Source organism: Pleurodeles waltl, chromosome 10 (genome assembly GCF_031143425.1).
Source record: "Pleurodeles waltl isolate 20211129_DDA chromosome 10, aPleWal1.hap1.20221129, whole genome shotgun sequence".
Taxonomy (NCBI): Eukaryota; Metazoa; Chordata; class Amphibia; order Caudata; family Salamandridae; genus Pleurodeles; species Pleurodeles waltl.
In genome coordinates this window covers 841,506,389-841,525,650 of record NC_090449.1, presented here as the reverse complement: position 1 = coordinate 841,525,650, position 19,262 = coordinate 841,506,389, and the positions used below count along the sequence as shown (strand labels likewise).

Below are 19,262 nucleotides of genomic sequence, written 5' to 3'. Positions count from 1 at the left end.
TGCTTAAAGATTACTGTCAACATCCACAAATAGCAAGTGGACCTTTATAAAGTTTGTTAGTAAACGTTAAGTTCTATCCTGTAATTCGGATTTTATGGACCATTTTTTGTTAGGTATTAATTGCAGTCACATGTTTAGGTCACGAAAGGGTGCATGGCGTAAAACTTTAAGCAAATCTCTTTGATAAATTTTCTGTAATGCATGAAATGTATTTTGCAGATTGCTCCTCCAGAAGGACCTGATGCAAAGCAAAGAATGGTGATAATCACAGGACCCCCAGAATCTCAGTTTAAGGTATTTTGATTGCAAAAATCTTGCTATTTTATAACTTTCATTAAGCTCTGAGCTCACTTAGATCGTTTGTGTTCCAAAGCACTGTAAAATGTATTAATCTGGTAAGTCACATTACTTTAGTTTTTACCCATAGCAGTATAAACAATGCGTAATATCTGGAACCTTTTCTTCTCTCAACGTTCATGCCCAGTCAGCCAAAGGTAGTGCTGGCCATACTGTGGTGGGCGTCTGGCCACTAGAAGTTTGACTTTATGGTCAAATTTATTGGTGATACTGATCTGATGGAGACTTCTAGTTGCAGATTCCTTACCTTAGAATTTCCCCCAGGCGTCAGTCTGGATCCAGAGATTTTTCATCAAGCAACACACCTGCACACTGTTAGGAGGCTGGCCCAGTATATGGTGTACACCTGTAGGTGAGACACCCTGTACTGAGTCAATGCAACCCTTAGTGATAGATAGTGTAGGTGGCTCTAGATAATTAGAGCTCTCATAAGGGTTGCTGTGGAGGGCTGCTAAGGCTGATCCAGGAGGGTGTACAGCAGTTGAAAATACCACACAGGTCAGTCATTGGTGTACACACAGGAAAGAACCATACTCTGAGGCCTCCATTGTGTCCTCACACCTGGATTCCAGATGGCAGAGGTCTGGGACACACTGGAGGAGCTCTGGACACCACCCCTTGGGTAGTGATGGACAGGGGAGTGGCCGCTCCCCTTTCCTTTGTCCAGTTTCACGCCTTAAACCAGTGTAGACTGGCTTATGCAAGGAGGGTACCATCTGTGCCCTTCGAAGCATTTCCAGAGGCTGGGAGAGGCTACTCCTCCCCAGCCCTTAACACCTATTTCGAAAGGGAGAGGGTGTAGCACCCTCTCTGAAGAAATCTTTTGTTCTGCCTTCCTGGGACTGGGCTGCCCAGACCCCAGGAGGGCAAAACCCTGTCTGTGGGGTGGCAGCAACAGTAGCTGCAGAGAAACCCCCCGAGAGCTGGTTTGGCAGTACCCGGGTCCATAGTGGGGCCTCGGGGATGCATGGGATTGGCACCCCAATACCAGATTTGGCATGGTGGGACAATTCCATGATCTTAGACAAGTTACATGGCCATATTTGGAGTTACCATTGTAAAGCTACATATAGGTATTGACCTACATGTAGTGCACATGTGCAATGGGGTCCCCACACTAAAACAGTCCGGGGAAATTGCCCTGAACTATTTGGGGGCATCTTTGCTAGTGCAAGGGTGCCCTCACACTTAGTAACTTGGCACCTAGCCTTCACTAAGTGAAGGTTAGACATATAGGTGACTTATAAGTTACTTAAGTGCAGTGTAAAATGGCTGTGAAATAACATGTGCCTTTTCACTCAGGCTGCAGTGGCAGTCCTGTGTAAGATTCGTCTGAGCTCCCTATGGGTGGCACAAGAAATGCTGCAGCCCATAGTGCTCTCCTGGAACCCCAATACCCTGGTTACCTAGGTGCCAAATACTAGGGAATTATAAGGGTGTTCCAGTGTACCAATTAGAATTGGTGAAAATGGTCACTAGCCTATAGTGACAATTTTAAAGGCAGAGAGCATAAGCACTGAGGTTCTGGTAGCAGAGCCTGTGACAGTCACTACACAGGTACACACATTCAGGCCACAAACTGAGCACTGAGGTCCTGGCTAGCAGGATCCCAGTGAGACAGGCAAGAACAAACCGACATACATGTAAAAATGGGGGTAACATGCCAGGCAAGATGGAACTTTCCTCTAGAAGTGTCTTGCAGAGGAGACTTGCAGATGATTCCAGAAGTCCTGCAGACAAGTTTAGGCTCCCACCTCCAGGAGAGCCCTTGGATATTTCAGGAATGGTGGTTGGACACTTTCTGCAGTGACTTATGTATTGGAGGGTAAGGGTCAGGGACATCACCCAGCTGGACTAACTAGTCAGATGCTTCCAGGGACCTCTGCGCATCATGGTTTCAAGATGACCGAATCAAGTGGTTACCTGGCAGAGCTCTGTGCATCTCCTTAATGGAGGAGCTGGATAGGGGGTGTTGGTCACTCCCCTGTCCTTTGTGTGGTTTTGGGCCCGAGCGGGAACCGGGTGGTTCCTGCACTAGTGCATCCTGTTTATGCAAGGAAGGAACCAAATGTGCCCTTCAAAGCAGTCCAGTGGTGCTCAGAGGCACCTTCTCCCCAGAGACTCCAATTTCTAAATAAGAGGTGGTAATACCTCCTTTATACGAAATCCTTTGTTCTGCCTTCCCCTACTTGTTAGGCTCAGCAGCAGGAGGGCAGAGCAGTGTCTGGGGTCAACAGCAGCACAATGCTGGCATGCAGACCCTGCAAGCTACACAAGCAGACAGAGTACATAGTATCATGCAGCTAGCACTGGAATCTGTATAGTTGCATGATTCCAGCATTGTTAGATGCCAAACACGCCTATGTTCGGTGAAGCCATTATGTAGCTGGACAACTCGTGTTGACTAGTGTCCGCTTCATACCTTAGGATGGCGTCCCCGCAATTACAAAGCCCAGGAAATGGATTCTGGGGTTTGTAGGGGCACCTCTGCTCTTGCAGGGGTGCCCTCACACTTAGAACCATGCACCCTGCCCTTGGGTTGAAGGGACTACCATCGGGTGACTTATAGGGTCAGAGCGCAGTGACCATGATATAAGGCAAGCCTTAATTTTGGAGTGGAAGGTGTGTGCACCATTTCGTGCAGGCTGCAATGGCAGGTCTGTAGTCCATTTGCATGGGCCCCCATTGGTGGCACAAGGTATCCTGCAGCCCATGGGGACTCCTGGTGTACCAATGCCCTGGGTACCCAAGTACCATATACTAGGGACTTGCATGGGTGCACTAGTATGCCAATTCTGGGGTGTACAATTTACATTATAACTAAATTTAGGGGAGAGAGCACTGACATTGGGGTCCTGGTTAGCAGGATCCCAACGTACTACAGTCCAAACATACTGACCCTGAGCAAAAAGTGGGGGGTAACTACACCAGAAAAGTGCTATTTTCCTAAAGTGGTGTTGGTCGACTCGTGCCCATTGTTGCCATTCTGGTCGCTGGATAGGATGTTGTGGATCGTAGATAGGTTTCACCCCACCCCGCACTGTCGGTTCTTTTCTTTCTGTGCCAGCCTATGCGCAGATCCAATGAACAGCTACTACTACAGTCACTTTGACTGGCCTTTTCGACTTTAGTTGAAGCTTTTTTAATTTCAGGTGTGTCGATGTTACCACAGAAGACCCGCTTTAAGCCCGGCGACTCCCGTCATTGGGTGATGTCCATGTCAGATTTGCACCTTAGGTGTCTTAGGTGTTTGGAGCATGACCACGACTTGAAGTCATGCTCCATGTGCCGGGCCATGAACACAATAGCTTTGAGGGAGCAGTCCTTAAAGCGTTTTGCAGCAAGGCGCTTGGCTCCACATCACACTTGAGTGAGAGAAAGGTCCAGAGTCTGCTTGCAAAGCGCGCACTCTGTCGTCCCATTCAAAATGTATAGAATGTTCGGGTAAGCATCAGAAGCTCGTCAGAGCCTACTTATGGGTTGGCTCTGCATCTCCCTTAGTTTATTGGAGCTGGAGCCATCCCTGCCCAACTCCGCAAGTTCTATGAGGCCATGCGCTTCGTATCTGATAGACTTCTAGGTGGAGATTCCTTATCTTAGAATTTTCCCCCAGGCGTCAGACTGGATCCGGAGATTTTTTTTCTTCGAGCAATACCCTTGCGCATCGGTAGGTGTCATCAGTTGACTCCGCAGGCATCATTGGTGTCGTAATCTGTGACCACAACAGGAGTGGTACATAGATGCGGCCTCAGCGCAGTGACGTCAGTTCTTTTCTTTCCGCTCCACGCGCTGATCTGGAGAGAGCTACCTTGGTCTCTTTTTGACGGACTTCGACCCCTTTGTTGTGTTTTTGTTGAGTTTTCTGGTGCGTTGAGGATGTGCAAGAACTGTCACCCCCATGATGTCGGTGACAGATCCACATAGGGTCTGTTTGTGGTGCTTGGAGCGCAACCATGACCCGAAGTAGTGCTCAGAGTGCCAGGCAATGCACCCAAGGGCCTTGAGGGAGCAGTCCCTCAAACTCATGGCCTGGCGCTAGACTCCACGTAGGTCCCGGTCTCGCTTGAGAGTAAGGTCTCGAGACCGTTCGCGGAGCCACCACCATTCTTCTTCCTCCAAGTCTTCAGGCACAAGTAAGAAGTCATCGAAGCTGTCCCGTCGCCCTTCGACTTACCTCTGTCGCTCGGCTGATGCAACGCAGGAGGAGCGTCCACTCTTGAGGCCTCTGTCTTCAGGGCCGCTTCTGGGTCTTCCGTGCTTCCCTGAATTTCCGGGAGCCGGAGCGACCCCCACCCAATTAAAGGAGCTCTGAGGCCATGCACCTCATTTTTGGGTGGACTGACCCCGATATGGCACCCTCGGGCCCAAGGGATTCGGATGAGGGGCCTTTGGGTTCCGCGCTGGCGGCTTCGGCTCCGGCCACCGAGGTCCACTTTGGATCTGTTTGCAGATCCGCACCGACACCGGTCGTACCACTGAGACCTTCCCCAGCGCCAGTTGTATTGTCGACACTCCCGACGTCTGTAGTGCCCACTATCAACGTTGTTGAGATCCTTATCCCCGATGACTGAGTCAGATCGGTGTCGTCTGATGCTGCCTCAATCTTCGATGGGGCCTACTCACTTCAGGTCGGATTTTGACCCTTTTTCTTACTGGTACGAATTAGGGGAAGGATTGGAGGGGTCCCTGGGCGCTTATGAATACCAGGATGATACATCTTTAGACTGGGTACATTAATTGGGTGAGGCCAGTGGACTGGACACTTCTCCAGACACTGGCATGCTGTCTCCCCCTACCGTGGCTATGTCGGAGGGAGCATCTTATTCTATGGTGGACAGCAGGGTGGCTGAGGTCCTTGGCCCTGAGCTACCTACTGTAGAGGTCGAGTCCAATCTCCTGATGGAGGTGCTTCAGCTAGGGGCTTCCACATCTGAGCCCCTTTTGCCATTTAGTGAACCCCTTAACAATGTCTTTTTGAGTACGTGGTCCAAACCCAACACTGGGGCTCCTGTGAACAGGGCTATTGCACACCGCCATTGGCCCGCCCCGAACGACCCTAAGTTCCTGCGCCAACACCCCACGCCTAAGAGCCTTGTCATCCAGGCTTCCTCTTCCTCTGGCGTTTTCCCTTCCACACCCCCGGAGAGGGAATCAAAAAGGCTAGAACAAGTTGGGAAGAAGTTTTCCCCCTCCAGTCTCACGCTGCGGTTCCTAACGCTGCATGCCTTTTGGGCTGCTATACCCACGCTATGTGGGATAGTCGTGCAGGTTCTGCCGCAGATACCGGCAGAGGCCTGTGCTATAGTCTCCCAAGCGGTCAATGATGGGAGAGATGCAGTGAAGTTCACAATACGATGTGGGCTGCACATCACCAACTAGTATCATACGCAGACGACACCCAGCTGATCCTCTCCCTTACAAAAGACCCTACAACCGTGAAAAACACCCTCCACAACCGACTTCATGCAATCTCCAGCTGGATGGAATCAAGCCGCCTCAAGCTTAACACCGATAAAACTGAGGTCCTCATCTTCGGCCCCAACCCCTCAGCATGGAACGACTCCTGGTGTCCCAACTCTCTAGGTACCGCACCCACGCCCACCACCCACGCACTCAACCTGGGCTTCATCTTGGGCTCCACTCTCAGCATGACTCAGCAGGTCAACGCAATCTTCTCCTCCTCCTGTTACAACATTCTCCGCATGCTCCGAAAGATCTTCAAGTGGATCCCCATCGAAACCAGAAAGTCATCCACGCCCTGGTCAGCAGCTGATTGGATTACGGCAATGCCCTATATGCAGGAATAACAGGCAAGCTACAATCAAAGCTACAACGAATCCAGAACGCATCCACCGCGTCATCCTTGGCATCCCACGCCACAACCACATCTCCCCCCACCTCACAGACCTGCACTGGCTACCCATACCGAAGAGGATCACCTTCAAGCTCCTGACCCACGCACACAAAGCTCTCTACAACACAGGTCCAGCCTACCTCAACAACAGACTCACCTTCTACGCTCCCACATGCCATCTTCGCTCTGCCAGCCTCGCTCTCACCACCATCCCCTGCATCTGCCGCACCACTGCCGGAGGAAGATCCTTCTCACACCTCGCCGCCAAGACCTGGAACTTGTTACCGCTCCAGTTACGCCAGACCGAGGACCTCCTGATGTTCAGGAAACGCCTCAAAACATGGCTTTTCGACCAGTAGCATTTCCCCCCTCCCCCGCGCCTTGAGACCCTGACGGGTGAGTAGTGCGCTTTATAAGTATACTGATTGATTGATTGGTGAGGAGAGCAACCAAGGTCTTGGGCCTCGAGGTACCTGCTTGGGCTGTTAAGACTATCCTCTTGACTGAGGTGCTTCAGCCTGGCTCTTCCTCTTCAGAGCCCCTCTTACCCTTTAATGAAACCTTCACTGATGTCCTGCTGGGGACTTGGTCGAAACTTAGCACAGGAGCTACTGTTAACAGGACAGTCGTCTGCCACCGTAGGCGTGCATCGAACGACCCAGTTTTTCTACCCTAGCATCACATCCCTGAGAGCTTATTATTATTCAAGCCTCTACCTTCTTAGCTGCATTCCCTTCCACCTCCCTGGATAGGGAATCCAAAAGACTGAATCCGGTTGGGAAGAAAATGTTCTCTTCCAGGGGATCCTCATCATTAGTCATAAACCCTGAATATTCCCGCCCACGTGCAGGGATCACGGAGCATATATAAACACACATGTATATGTATCAAATGTATATGAAAAGTTAAATTCTAGTGGAGAATCTTAATACAAATATTTTATATACATGTGTAAGCAATAATGCAGTCTACGTTGAGAAACCGGCTAAAAATGCTTTACTTTTTGTGAAGTAAAAAAAAAAAAACATAAATTAAACTCTTCATCTAAAGTTAAAACCTTTCTGCAAATCAAAGTAGAAAGTATAAACAATCCACTGTAAAAGAAAAAAACGAAATTGAAAATAAAGGAGCATTATTAGCCAATAGACTGCATGCAGTTTAACACAGCAGAACCAAAAAACTGGCACCATGCCTTTAAGGCCCTGAGCACCTACAGTATCCCACCATGTCTCAGAGGTTGGTACACAGTTAGGTCAGTTCTTTTTTCCGGCTCCTTCTGTGAGCATCCTGGAGCATTGAGCTCTCATTTTTCTGAGTTTTTTGCCAGGAAAATATTCTGAAAACATTATCTCCCCGTTTTACTTGACATTTTACCTTATTGCCTGAGTAAAGTAACCACTTTCCTCTGAAAAATGCCTTCACTTTTTGTAAAATGCCCTTCTTGTGGCAAAAAGAATGCCTAGTCAGATCCACACTCAGTGTGCATAGTGTGTTTGCCACAGAGTCACTGTCCTGAGACCTGCAAGCACTGTCAAAATCTGTCTAAGAACTTTGAAAGCGAGAGAAAAGATTTGTCTGCATGGGCTACATTAGAGTGAGAAAACTTCATCCTCCTCTCTTCATAAGATCTCCAGAGACAAAGACTCTTCTGACAAGCGGCGAGCAAGATCGACGCCAGCTGGTAGGAAAATTCCTGTTTTTCGCCGTCGATGTCATTGTTTCAGTTGTCACTTTAACATCGGCAACCGACGTCGAAGAGTGCACCTCCGTTGACGGTGATTCAGACGACATCCAGGGACATGACGTCGAGAACTCCTCCTTCATCGGGATAGATCCGTCAACGGCCACCCACAGATCGACATCGAGTAAGCACAGGAGTGCTCATACGCCGTCAAAGGCAAGTCGAGATCCTCTGACGTCGAAACATCCAACGTCAAAAGTCTACCTCAAGGTCGAGGTCTCCACTGACAACAGGACGCCACTCGCAACCGTTGGGCCATCACTGTACGTGGTCAACGCCGAGGCGTACCCCTCCGTTGGGTTATCAGTTGCCTGCCAGGCATTCGACGTCAAGACTGTAAGTCAAGAAGATCACATTCGTCATCAAGGGTTCGACTATCTCTGTCAACGACATTACATCATCGTTCGATGTCGAGACACTCCTCACCTTTGACGGTCGCATCGTAAATAGCTTCTCGACATCCCAGCCCGCCTCAAAAGACAGCGAAGGGCAAATGTCACCTACCGAGATGACTTTGCCTCCCCACAAACCGGTTGTCACTATACTGATAGATCATCTGTGGCATTCTCAAGGGCCTCATCTCAAGGACAACTTCCCCCATAAATCTGTCTCCGAGGTGGTTGGAAAGCCTTAAACAAAACTCTGGCTCATCAATCTCCAGACTCGCAATATTCACAGCTATATTCTCCCTCGGCATCCTTTCCATGAACGCCATCTCCAACAACTCCTGCCAAATGGACGACAGTGCCACCCTCTGACCAGCCCGATCCAATAAGACAGTGCAGTCCTTCACATTTGTGCACAAGAAGTATATCACAATCCAGGCGATCGTCAAGATCCCGGGTCGCTAGATCCCGTCAACAGACGCAGATCCCCTTCATGGTCCACAGCGTCTGAGTCTTCGATTAGAAACTATTCGCCTACTTTGATAAATACTCCTCCGCCAAGAGTTTCTCCAGTGGACTATATAACTACTTTCAATTAAGTGTTGGCTAGAGGGGCCCAGAAGCTCAATATAGACATTCCGGAACTGAGAACATAGTGGTAACAGCTGCCTGGAAGAAGCACGATGGTTCAGCGTTTCAAAAATTACCCACTAGTTCCTAGTCTTCTGCAGTCAGCTATGGACACTTTTGACACAAGCAAGCCTGCGTGCAGCTCCGGCACGGATCCTAAAGAAATATAAGGCCCCAGACCAGGATCTTTTTTTCCTCAGAGCTGATCCCCCACCACCGGACTGTCATTCTAGCAGCCGCTTGTAATACCCATTTGGTGGCCTCCTCATCAATGGTCCCTCCAGATAAGGAGAGCAAACAACTGGATTCGTTGGGCAGGAACATGTGTGGTACCTCAGCAGATTTTATGAAAGTTTCTAGTGCCTCTGCACTTTTGGGAAGGTACAACCATTCTTTGTTGGACTCTCTGAACAGGTTCGTAGACAAATTGCAAAGAGAAGATATGTAGGACTCCCAAGAGATACTTCAGGAAGGAAGTCTGGTAGCCAACCAGGTGAGCAGTGCGGCTGTGGATGGCCCAGACTTGGAGGCTCATGGGTATGCACATGGCATAAGTGCAGAGGCTCAACATCGCCTCCTGAACTTGCCATTCACTGGAACTCCTTGTTTAGGACCCATACAGATGATGAGATGGCCAAAATGAAGTCAGAGGTGGACATGCTGAAAGCCATAGGACTAGACAGACACAAGGATTTTCAAAGAAGGTATATACCATATGGTAGGCATCCACATCAGCAGAGGGTTCAAACCCCTCATTTGCCTCTCAGACCACAGCAGAGACAAGGACGACCGTTCTGTCAGGCCAACAAAACAGAGCACGGTTCAAGTTGGCAAAATCTGTCTACCCCCAAAACATCGGGCAAACAATGAGGACTCCGTTCCTCTAATTCTGTCCACCACTCCCTCCAGTGGGGGGGGGGGTGGGGGGGTATTGCAAATTATGAAAACGAGTGGCACGCCAGGACAGATAAGTGCTAAATATTGTTGAGAATGGGTATTCTCTTAGTTTCAAGTCTCCTCCTTGTCCAGTGCCACCAACAAAAGCAAAGTGTCTACACCAGTCTTTGGTACAAAAAGAGGTTATCTTTGTGCTACAAAAACGAGCTATCGAAAAAGTTCCACCTTCTCAAAGACGAAATGGAGTGTACTCCCGCTATTAGTACAAAAGAAAGGTCAAGACTGGGATCCATTTTGGATCTGAGGCATCTGAACAAGTACATCTGAAAAGAAAAGTTCAGAATGCTGGCTCTTCATCAGATTTTTCCTCAGCTCCAACAAGGGGACTGGATGTGTTCCATAGATCTACAGGATGCATATTTTCACATCCCGGTTATAGTGAAACACCGCACATTCCTTCGCTTCGTAGTTGCATCCCAACATTACCATTTCAGGGTACTGCCCTTCGGGCTAAAATCAGCTTCTCGAACATTCTCCAAATGTGTAGCAACAATAGCAGCGGACTTGAGAAAGAAGAATATCTCCAATTACCTGTTTCTTGACGATTGGTTTCTGAAAGGCAGCACTGTAGAGAAAACCTTGAACCACCTCAAGATCGTTTTGGGCACCTTCAATACTCTGGATCTGCAGGTCAACCTTCAAAAGTCCATACTAACTCCAACCCAGAGGCTCCATTACCTAGGGGCAATACTGGACACCAATCTAGAAAGAGTGTATCCTTCGGAGGAGAGACTATTATCAGTAGCACAGAAGTGTCACACAATTCTTCACACTCTACGACCTACAGTTAAACAAATAGCTTCATTACTGGCCTCCATGGCCTCCTGCATTTTCATTGTCCCGAATGCCAGATTACACATGAAACCTCTTGAGGAGAATCTGGAAGATCAGTGGAGCCAACTCTCAGCCAGATGGGAGGACATAATAATCCTTTCACCTGTGGCAAAAACATTGCTGCAGTGGTGGACTCGCCAACAGCATCTGTTAGTAGGGGTTCCTTTTCATCAGAGCACTCCTACCGAGACTCTTGTGACGGATGCACCACTACAGAGTTGGGAGGCTCACATGGGTCCTCTCCAAACGCAAGGCCTCTGGTTGAAAAGGGAGCAGAAATACCACATCAATCTGCTGGAACTGAGGGCAGTTCATCAGGCTCCCAAGTCGTTTTACCCATCCATCCAGGGCAAATCCATTTTAGTCCAGACAGACATGACCACGATGTACTATGTGAACAGACAAGGGGGAACCAGATCTCGTCCTCTGTCTCAAGAGTCACAAACCATCTGGCACTGGTTACTAGTGAGGTGGCTGTCAATCCCAGCGGTTCACCTGCTGGGGGAACAAAACACAAGCGGATTCCCTAATCCGAAGTCTATTAAATCCTAGGTCTCTTCCAGGGGTATCCTCATCAAAGTCATAAACAACCCACCCTCCTCCCCGGATGTGAGTTTAGAAGTACAGCAGTACTCATTTGTCTAATCTATTTCTTCTTACCACTGAAAAAAAAGTACTGACCTAACTGTGAACCAACTGTCACCTCTCTCTCACCTCTGAGGCATGGTGGGCTACTGCAGGTGCTCAGGGCCTTAAAGGCACGGTGCCAGTTTTTTGGTTCTGCTGTTTTAAACTTCATGCAGCCTATTGGCTAATAATACTTACTCCTTTATTTTCAATGTAGTTTTTTCTTTTACAGTGGATTGTTTATATTTTCTATTTTGATTGCAGAAAGCTTTTACCATTGAAGAGTTTAATTTATGTTTTAAAAATAAATAAAGCATTTTTAGCCTGTTTCTCAACATAGACTGCATTATTGCTTACACATGTATATAATATATTTGTATTAAGATTCTCTACTAGAATATTACTTTTCATATATATTTGATACTTATACATGTGTTTATATATGCTCTGGGATCCCCGCACGTGGGTGGGAATATTCAGTGTTTGACTTTGAGTTTGGTAAGTAACTTATCCTTCTCTTCCTCCTGTCTGGCATTGGTCTGTGAACACCGCATGTCTTTTGGGCTGTTACACCCATACTTTATGGGACATGGTTGTGCAGGTGCTACCATAGGTTCCAGAGGAGGCCCGGGCCATTCTCTCTCAAGCTGTTGCAGCCAAGTTGACGATACAATGTGGACTGGATACGACCGACTCACTAGGTAGATTGCTTGATTGCATTGACAGTGGCCTTGAGACACCACAGTTGGTTGAGAATGTCTGGCTTTTCGGGGGATGTCCAAGCTGCGCTTATGGACATGCCCTTTGATGGCACCTGTCTCTTTGGAGACAAAGACTCGGCGCTCAAGCACTTTAAGGAGTCCCGGGCTATGGCTCAATCCTTGGTCATCGCAGCTGCCCCTTGCCCCCCTGAGTCTGCTTTTCGCCCCTTTTGTGGCTACGGCAGGGGCACCCAAACAGGTCCCTTTCCTTCCAGTCACCATGCTGCGCATGCTGCCCAGCCTCTGTGTGGCAGGGGACGTGGGATCCAATATCGTGGGTCGGGGGCCAGCGGCCGGCCTAGTTCACCACCTCTTCCCCTGCAGCCTCCAAACCATCCTAGTCTGACACTTCCTTTAGGACGCTGGCTTTTGATATAGTGTACTAAAATTAAGTTCACTGTGCAGAGTCCAGTGGCTCCCCAAAGATAAGCATCGGAAGAAATAGATGGGTCTTGAGCTCTATTTGTGGTAGGGTGGGTGCGAAGCTAGGCCTATCAAGGATTCTTTTAGTACATTTGTTGTACTCCGAGGCAATAAATGAGACGCACACAAAGAGTAAATCAGAGGCCAATTTAGAAAAATAACAGTTGCTTTTATGTTTTGAATCAAATAACTTTTATAGGAAGCTGGCTCTGTATATACTGTATCAAAATGAGATATAGTGTGCACAAAGTCCAGGGGCTCCCCAAGAGGATTGACAGAGCATTAGTATTATCTATTATTGCCCCTATTTGTGGTAGTGTGGTCAAGCAGTTAGGCTTATTAGAGGGTAGTGTTAAGCATTTGTTGAACACACACAAGCAATGAGTGAAAACGCACTTAGTAACCTAACTCCAGACCAATAGGTTTTTATATAGAAAAATATTATTTTGTAAATTTATTTCTAGAACCGCAAGCTTCATTTAGCAGATATGTACATTAAATGAAAGTTACTTTCCATAGGAATACTTCGAACTTTGAATGGAATCAACAATATGCAGTTTTCTTTAAAATGGCAAAAAGCTATTTTAAAAGTGGACACTGCAATTTTCAACAGTTCCTGGGGAGGTAAGTAAAGTACATTTTTTGAGGTAAGTAACAAACTTACGGATTCAATCTCGAGGGCAAAGGTAGCCCACCGTTGGGAGTTCAAGATAACCCCAAACACCCAGCACCAGCAACACTGGGCCAGTTAGGTGCAGAGCTTAACAGAATTCTAAATAACATAGGCCTCTATAGAGACAGGGGTGCTCCGGTCCCGGTCTGCTTGCAGGTAAGTACCTGTGTTGTTGGAGGGCAGACCAGGGGAGTTTGGAGGAGTACTCGAGGTCTGGTGCAGTGTGCAAACCGTCCGGTTCTCAATAGAACTCTCTGGAGGGACCTGGGGGTCACTTAGGTGCTGGGGTGTTGGGTGTTTTGGGGGGGGGGGGGGGGGGGGGGGTGTGTCTCGGGCAAGCCACTGACTGGGTGAGGGCCGCCTGCTGGTCGTTGCTGCACCACTTGTCGGTTTCTCTTAGGCCTGGGGGCTACGGGTGCAGTGCTTCTCCAGGCAACAGATATCTTCGTCCTGGGCAGTCACGGTCAGGGGGGGTCCTCTGGATTCCCTCTGCAGGTGTCGTCGTGGGGATGTAGAGAGGTCAGCCCAGGGTGGACACGGCATCGCCTGGTGATCCTCTCTGGCTAGTTGGTTTCTCTGGACACGGGCCGGGGGCGTCGGGTGCGGAGTAGTTGGCCTCACGCTTCTGGAGTGAGATGAGAGTCCTTTTAAAGATGGTTTCTTTTTGGACAGGTCTGCTGTCCACAAGGGTTTCTTGGTCCTCGGTTATGCAAGCTGTTCCCTGGAGGCTTTTCAGGGGTCCTGGTCCTGCAGAACGCATTGTCTCTTTTCTTGCAGCTTTTTGAAGCATGAGACGGGCTGGTAGGGCTGGTGCTGAGTCAGTTGCTGTCTCCTTCTCTTCTATGCAGGGTTTTCAGCTCAGCAGTCGTCCTTTCTTGGTCGTCAGGAATCTGAAGAGCTGGGTACAGGGCTGCCCCTAAATACTAAATTTAGGGGTGTGTTCGGGTCAGTGGGCAGTAGCCAATGGCTACTGTTGCTGAGGGTGGCTACACCCTCCTTGTGCCCATTCCCTCAAGGGAGGGGAGCACATCCCTATCCCTATTGGTCCTAATCCTCCAAAGCAAGATAGAGGATTTCTCGGGGGGGTCACTTCAGCTCTCGACTTGATGCCAAAAGTGGGGTCTCGTCGGGGGTGAGGGGAGGGTGGGCATCTCCACTGGCTGGGGTGCACTCGGGCACTGTAACACCAGGCTTGAGCCTTTGAGGCTCACCGCCAGGTGTTACAGTTCCTGCAAGAGGAGGTGTGAAGCACCTCCACACAAGACAGGCTTTGTTTCTGACTAGAGTGTACAAAGGCACTCACCCCATGTGGTCAGAAACTTGTCTGGAAATGGGAGGCTGGCACAGACCGTTCAGCCTTGCACTAGCAGTTGGGCAAACATACAGGGAAAATCTCAAAAATGCCCTCTGTTTGCATGTTTCAGTAAATCCCTCACTGGCATCAGTGTGGGTTTATTGTGCTGAGAAGTTTGGTACCGAACTTCCTAGTATTCAGTGTAGCCGCTATGGTGCTGTGGTATAGTGCACCCTGCCTTATGGCTGTAAGGCCTTCTAGAGAGGTGACTTAACTATGCCACAGGCAGTGGTTTGTGGGCATGGCACCCTGAGGGGAGTGCCATGTCGACTGTCTTTTCTCCCCACTAGCACACACAAGCTGCAAAGCAGTGTGCATGTACTGAGTGAGGGGTCCCTGAGGGTGGCATAATACATGCTGCAGCCCTTAGGTACCTTCCTTGGCCACAGAGCCCTTGTTACCAGGGGTACCTTTTACAAGGGACTTAACTGTGTGCCAGGGCTGTGCCAATTGTGGGAACAAAGGTACAGTTTTAGGGAAAGAACACTGGTGCTGGGGCCTGGTTAGATTGGTCCCAGCACACTTCCAATCAAAGCTGGCATCGGCACTATGCAAAAAGTGGGGGTGACCATGCCAACATTGGCATTTTCCTACAACTTTGTTATAAGGTAAGCAATTTTCTAAGTAAAAATACTTTGCTGTTTCAAAAATCATCAGTGCAATTTTCAGAATCTTCAATGTTAACCTATGGAGGGAAACAAAGATGCAGTTTTGCAGGTAATTACATGGCCTACGGTCCCAGTCTACAGGGGTTTAGACTAGCACCGGGCAAGGTTGAGGTTGGTACCCAAGGTGCACCCACGGCGGAATGGGGGCAGTTGGGTGTAGAGGTTGAAGTTGAGTTTGGTGACCACTGTTAGTCAGTGGAGGTTGTTGGGGGATGTTGACGCGCTGCTCGCAGGTCAAGTACCAGCGGTGGCAGTGGTTAGTCTCCGGGGATTAAGGTGAGTACTGGAAGGCCACAAGTTAGCACCAAACTTGCATCCTCAGCGGCACAAGTGTGGCTGGGTGCAGTGTTAACACAGTGTCAGGTGGCCAGTGCTTTCCAGTGGAGATAGGGTATCCACTGCAGCGCTGCTCACACTTTCCGTCAAAATTACACCAGAAACAAGACAAAAGAAAGTGTGGGGCGGGGGGTGACTGTCAAGAGATACTTTCCTACAGTTACCCATCAGAGGCCAGTCAGGCAGGATTCGCCATCACCTGCCCCGCTGGGAATCCTTCACGTCGGACAGGTGGGTTTTGCAGATAGCCCGAAGGGGTTACTCCCTCCCCCTTGAGACTACCCCTCCACCCATGCCACCATCCTGTGAACGAATTTCGGAGGATTACTGGGCACTTCTCTGTTAGGAGATTACGGTTCTCTTAGCCAAGGAGCAACAGAGAAGGTCCCTGTGCCAGAAGTGTGTTGTGATTATTCCCACTACTTTCTGGTACCAAAGAAAGACAAGGGCCTACGTCCTATCCTAGACCTCCGGCCTCTCAATCTCTTCCTCAAGAAAAAGTTCAGAATGCTCACTCTGGCTCAGGTCCTGGACTCAGACTTGACAGTAGCATTAGACTTGCAGGACGCTTATTTTCATATTCCTGTCCTGCCTCAGTGATGGCGGTGGACACAGCTCATCTGCACAGGTTGGGGTTTTCAGTCTTTGCTTACCTCGACAACTGCCTGTAGAAGGTGCGATTGCCCCAGGCTGTCGTCTCCCACCTCCAGGCTACGGCGGACCTTCTGCATTCCTTGTGGTTCACTAGAAACGTGCAGAAGTCACACCTGACTTCCTCTCAGATGCTTCCTTTCATCTGAGCTGTTCTGGGCACAGTGCAGTTTCAGGCCTATGCTCCTGAGCAGCGAGTCCAGGATATTCAGGCTATGATACCGATGTTTCAGCCTTTCTCCTGGATTTCAGTGAGAATGTTCAAGGCTGCTGGGCCTCACAGCCTCCTGCATCCTGCTGGTGACACGTGCCAGATGGCATATGGGGGCTCTTCAGTGGGCCTGAAGTTCCAGTGGGTGCAGCATCAGTGGCATCTCTACAACATGTTCCAGATCTCAGAGGTAACTGTGCAAGATCTGTAGTGGAGGCTAATTAACTGAGATTGGGTCAGAGGCAGATCCCTCTCCCTTCCCTAACCGGATCTGACAATAGTGACAGATTGTGTTAGACCTGGGATGGGATGGTCAAATGGGAGAGGCAGCAATCAGAGGCTTCTGGTCTCTGGCGGAGACCCACCTCCATATTAATCTTTTTTAGCGCAGGGCGATCAGGCTACAGTTGAAAGCATTTCTTCCTTCTCAAAGGGAAAGCGGTGCAGGTGGTCAGACAACACCACTACCGTGTGGTATTGCAACAAACAGGGTGGGGTTGTGGACCCTTTGTCAGGAGGCTCTGCTCCTCTGGACATGGCTGGAACATCAGGGCATGTCTGGTGGTTCAACATCTGTCTGCCTCTGAGCGCCAGAGCAGATTAACTCGTCAATGCCAGTCAAGGTGTACATCAGTAGGTGGTGTAAGGTCTCTTTCAGCAGTGGGGAGAACTTTGGTTTGATCTGTTCGCCACCACAGAGAACGCGGAATGTCAGGTGTCTTGCACACAGGAGTTTTCGGGGTGGAACTTGCTCAGAAATGCTTTTCATTCCAAAGGGAACTCAGGCCTCCTTTCTATTTTTCAGCCAATACTACTTCAGCCAATACAAATTCTGCCCAGAGTTCCTGGTTTCTCAAGAACGACTGGGCATGAAAAGTTTGGTATCTTGAGCTCTTGAGCATGGCCATCGATCTTCCAGTCAGATTGCCTCTTCAAGAGGATCTTCTGTTGCAGAAGCAGGAGACCGTTCCCCACCCGAACCTGTCCAGTCTCCGCTGCCTTGGTTGTATACTGAGCAAGGGCATTTGACGGCCTTTGACTTTCTGCCTGAAGTCTGTAACGTTATCTTGGCAGCCAAGAGTCTCTTGACCAAAACAGTATATACAGCTGTCATTGGAACAAATTTGTGGCATGGTGTACAAACAAGTCTGTTGACAACAGCCCCCCGTGTCTGAGGTTCTTTCGCTGTCCCAGCAGGGCTCTGCTCTTGACACCCTCCAGGGTTGTCTGCCATCTCGCTGTAGGAAAGTGCCCCTTTTTTTTGGGATGGTATCACACCCCCTTTCTTTCTGCCTGATATTGGTGCTGACTTGACAGTGTGTGCTGGGATTCTGCTAACAAGGCCCCAGCACCAGTGTTCTTTCCCAAAAACTGTTCGATTGTTCCCACAATTCGCACACACCCCTGGCACACAGTTAAGTCCCTTGTAAGAGGTATCCATGGTACGAAGGGCCTTGTGGCCAAGGAGAGTCCCCAAGGGCTGCAGCATGTATTATGTCACCCTGGGGACCCCTCACCTAGCACATGCACACTGCCATTGAGGCTTGTGTGTGATGGTGGGGAGAAAGAGAAAGTCGACATGGCACCCCTCTCAGGGTGCCATGCCCACAAACCTCTGCCTGTGGCATAGGTAAGTCACCCCTCTAGCAGGCCTTACAGCCCTAAGACAGGGTGCATCTACCACAGGTGAGGACAGAGCTGCATGATCATTATGCCCTACAGTCTCTAAGACCATTCTTCGACATTGTAAGTGCAGTGTGGCCATACTTAGTACGTGGTCTGGGAGTATGTCATTATGAACTCCACAGCTCCATGATGGCCTTGCTGAAGACTGGGAAGTTTGGTATCAAACTTTTCAGCGCAATAAACCCACATTGATGCCAGTGTTGGATTTATTGAATAATGCACCCAGAGGGCATCTTCGAGATGCCCTCTGTGTTTAGACCAAACTTCTAGTGCAGCCACTTCCTGCCACATGGGGTTGAGAGTCTTTGTGCTCTCTGTGGCCAGAAATGAAGCCTGTACTCCGGGTGGAGGTGCTTCACACCTCCCCCCTGCAGGAACTGGAACACCTGGTGGTGAGCCTCAAAGGCTCTGGCCTCTTGTTACAGTGCCTCAGGGCACTCCAGCTAGTGGAGATGCCCACCTCCCAAACAAAGCCCCACTTTTGGCGGCAAGTTGGGGAGGAGGGGATTAGGAAAAACAAGGAGTGACCACTTCAGCTAGCACCACCCCTAAGGTGTCCAAAGCTGAAGTGATCCCCTCCTTGCAGAATTCTCCATCTTTATTTGGAGGACATGGACCAGTAGGGTTAGATCTGTGTTCCCCCTCCCTTGGAGTTGACACTGGACAAGTGTAGTCGCCCTCGGTGGCAGTAGCCCTCTAACCCTGTAACACCCCTAAATCCAGGATTTAAGATCTCCCCTGAACCTAGGTCATCAGATTCCTGATGACCTCAAGATGACAACCAGAAGAAAGGACTTCTAAGCTGAGCCCCAGCAGAGAAGACTGAAGACACCAACTGCTTTCGCAGCAGCCCTACCAACTAGTCTCTAGCTTCCGAAGCCCCTACATAAAGGCGACACATCCTGCAGGACAGCTACCTCTTAAAAGCCCAAAGAGGACTGTCTGCACATCAGAGGACCAAGATCTCCTGTTGACAGCGGCCCTGTACAGAAAGAAACTCCAGCAAAGCACTCCAGAAGCTCCCCAGATCCCAAAGTTCTGCACACGATGCCCACAGCCCATGTCCAGGTGCCCCAACGGTCTGGATCTGGCCCCTGGTGATTCTGTCCTAGT

General features: G+C 49.4%; 1 protein-coding gene across 1 annotated transcript in view; it reads left to right on the top strand.

Annotated features, from left to right (window-relative positions):
* Positions 1 to 19,262, top strand: part of IGF2BP3 (insulin like growth factor 2 mRNA binding protein 3) — a 515,178-nt gene that overhangs the window by 409,411 nt on the left and 86,505 nt on the right. The window contains exon 12 of the mRNA XM_069211519.1: positions 220 to 294. Coding sequence (XP_069067620.1) covers positions 220 to 294 — 75 coding nt within the window. The remainder of the gene's footprint in view (positions 1 to 219; positions 295 to 19,262) is intronic.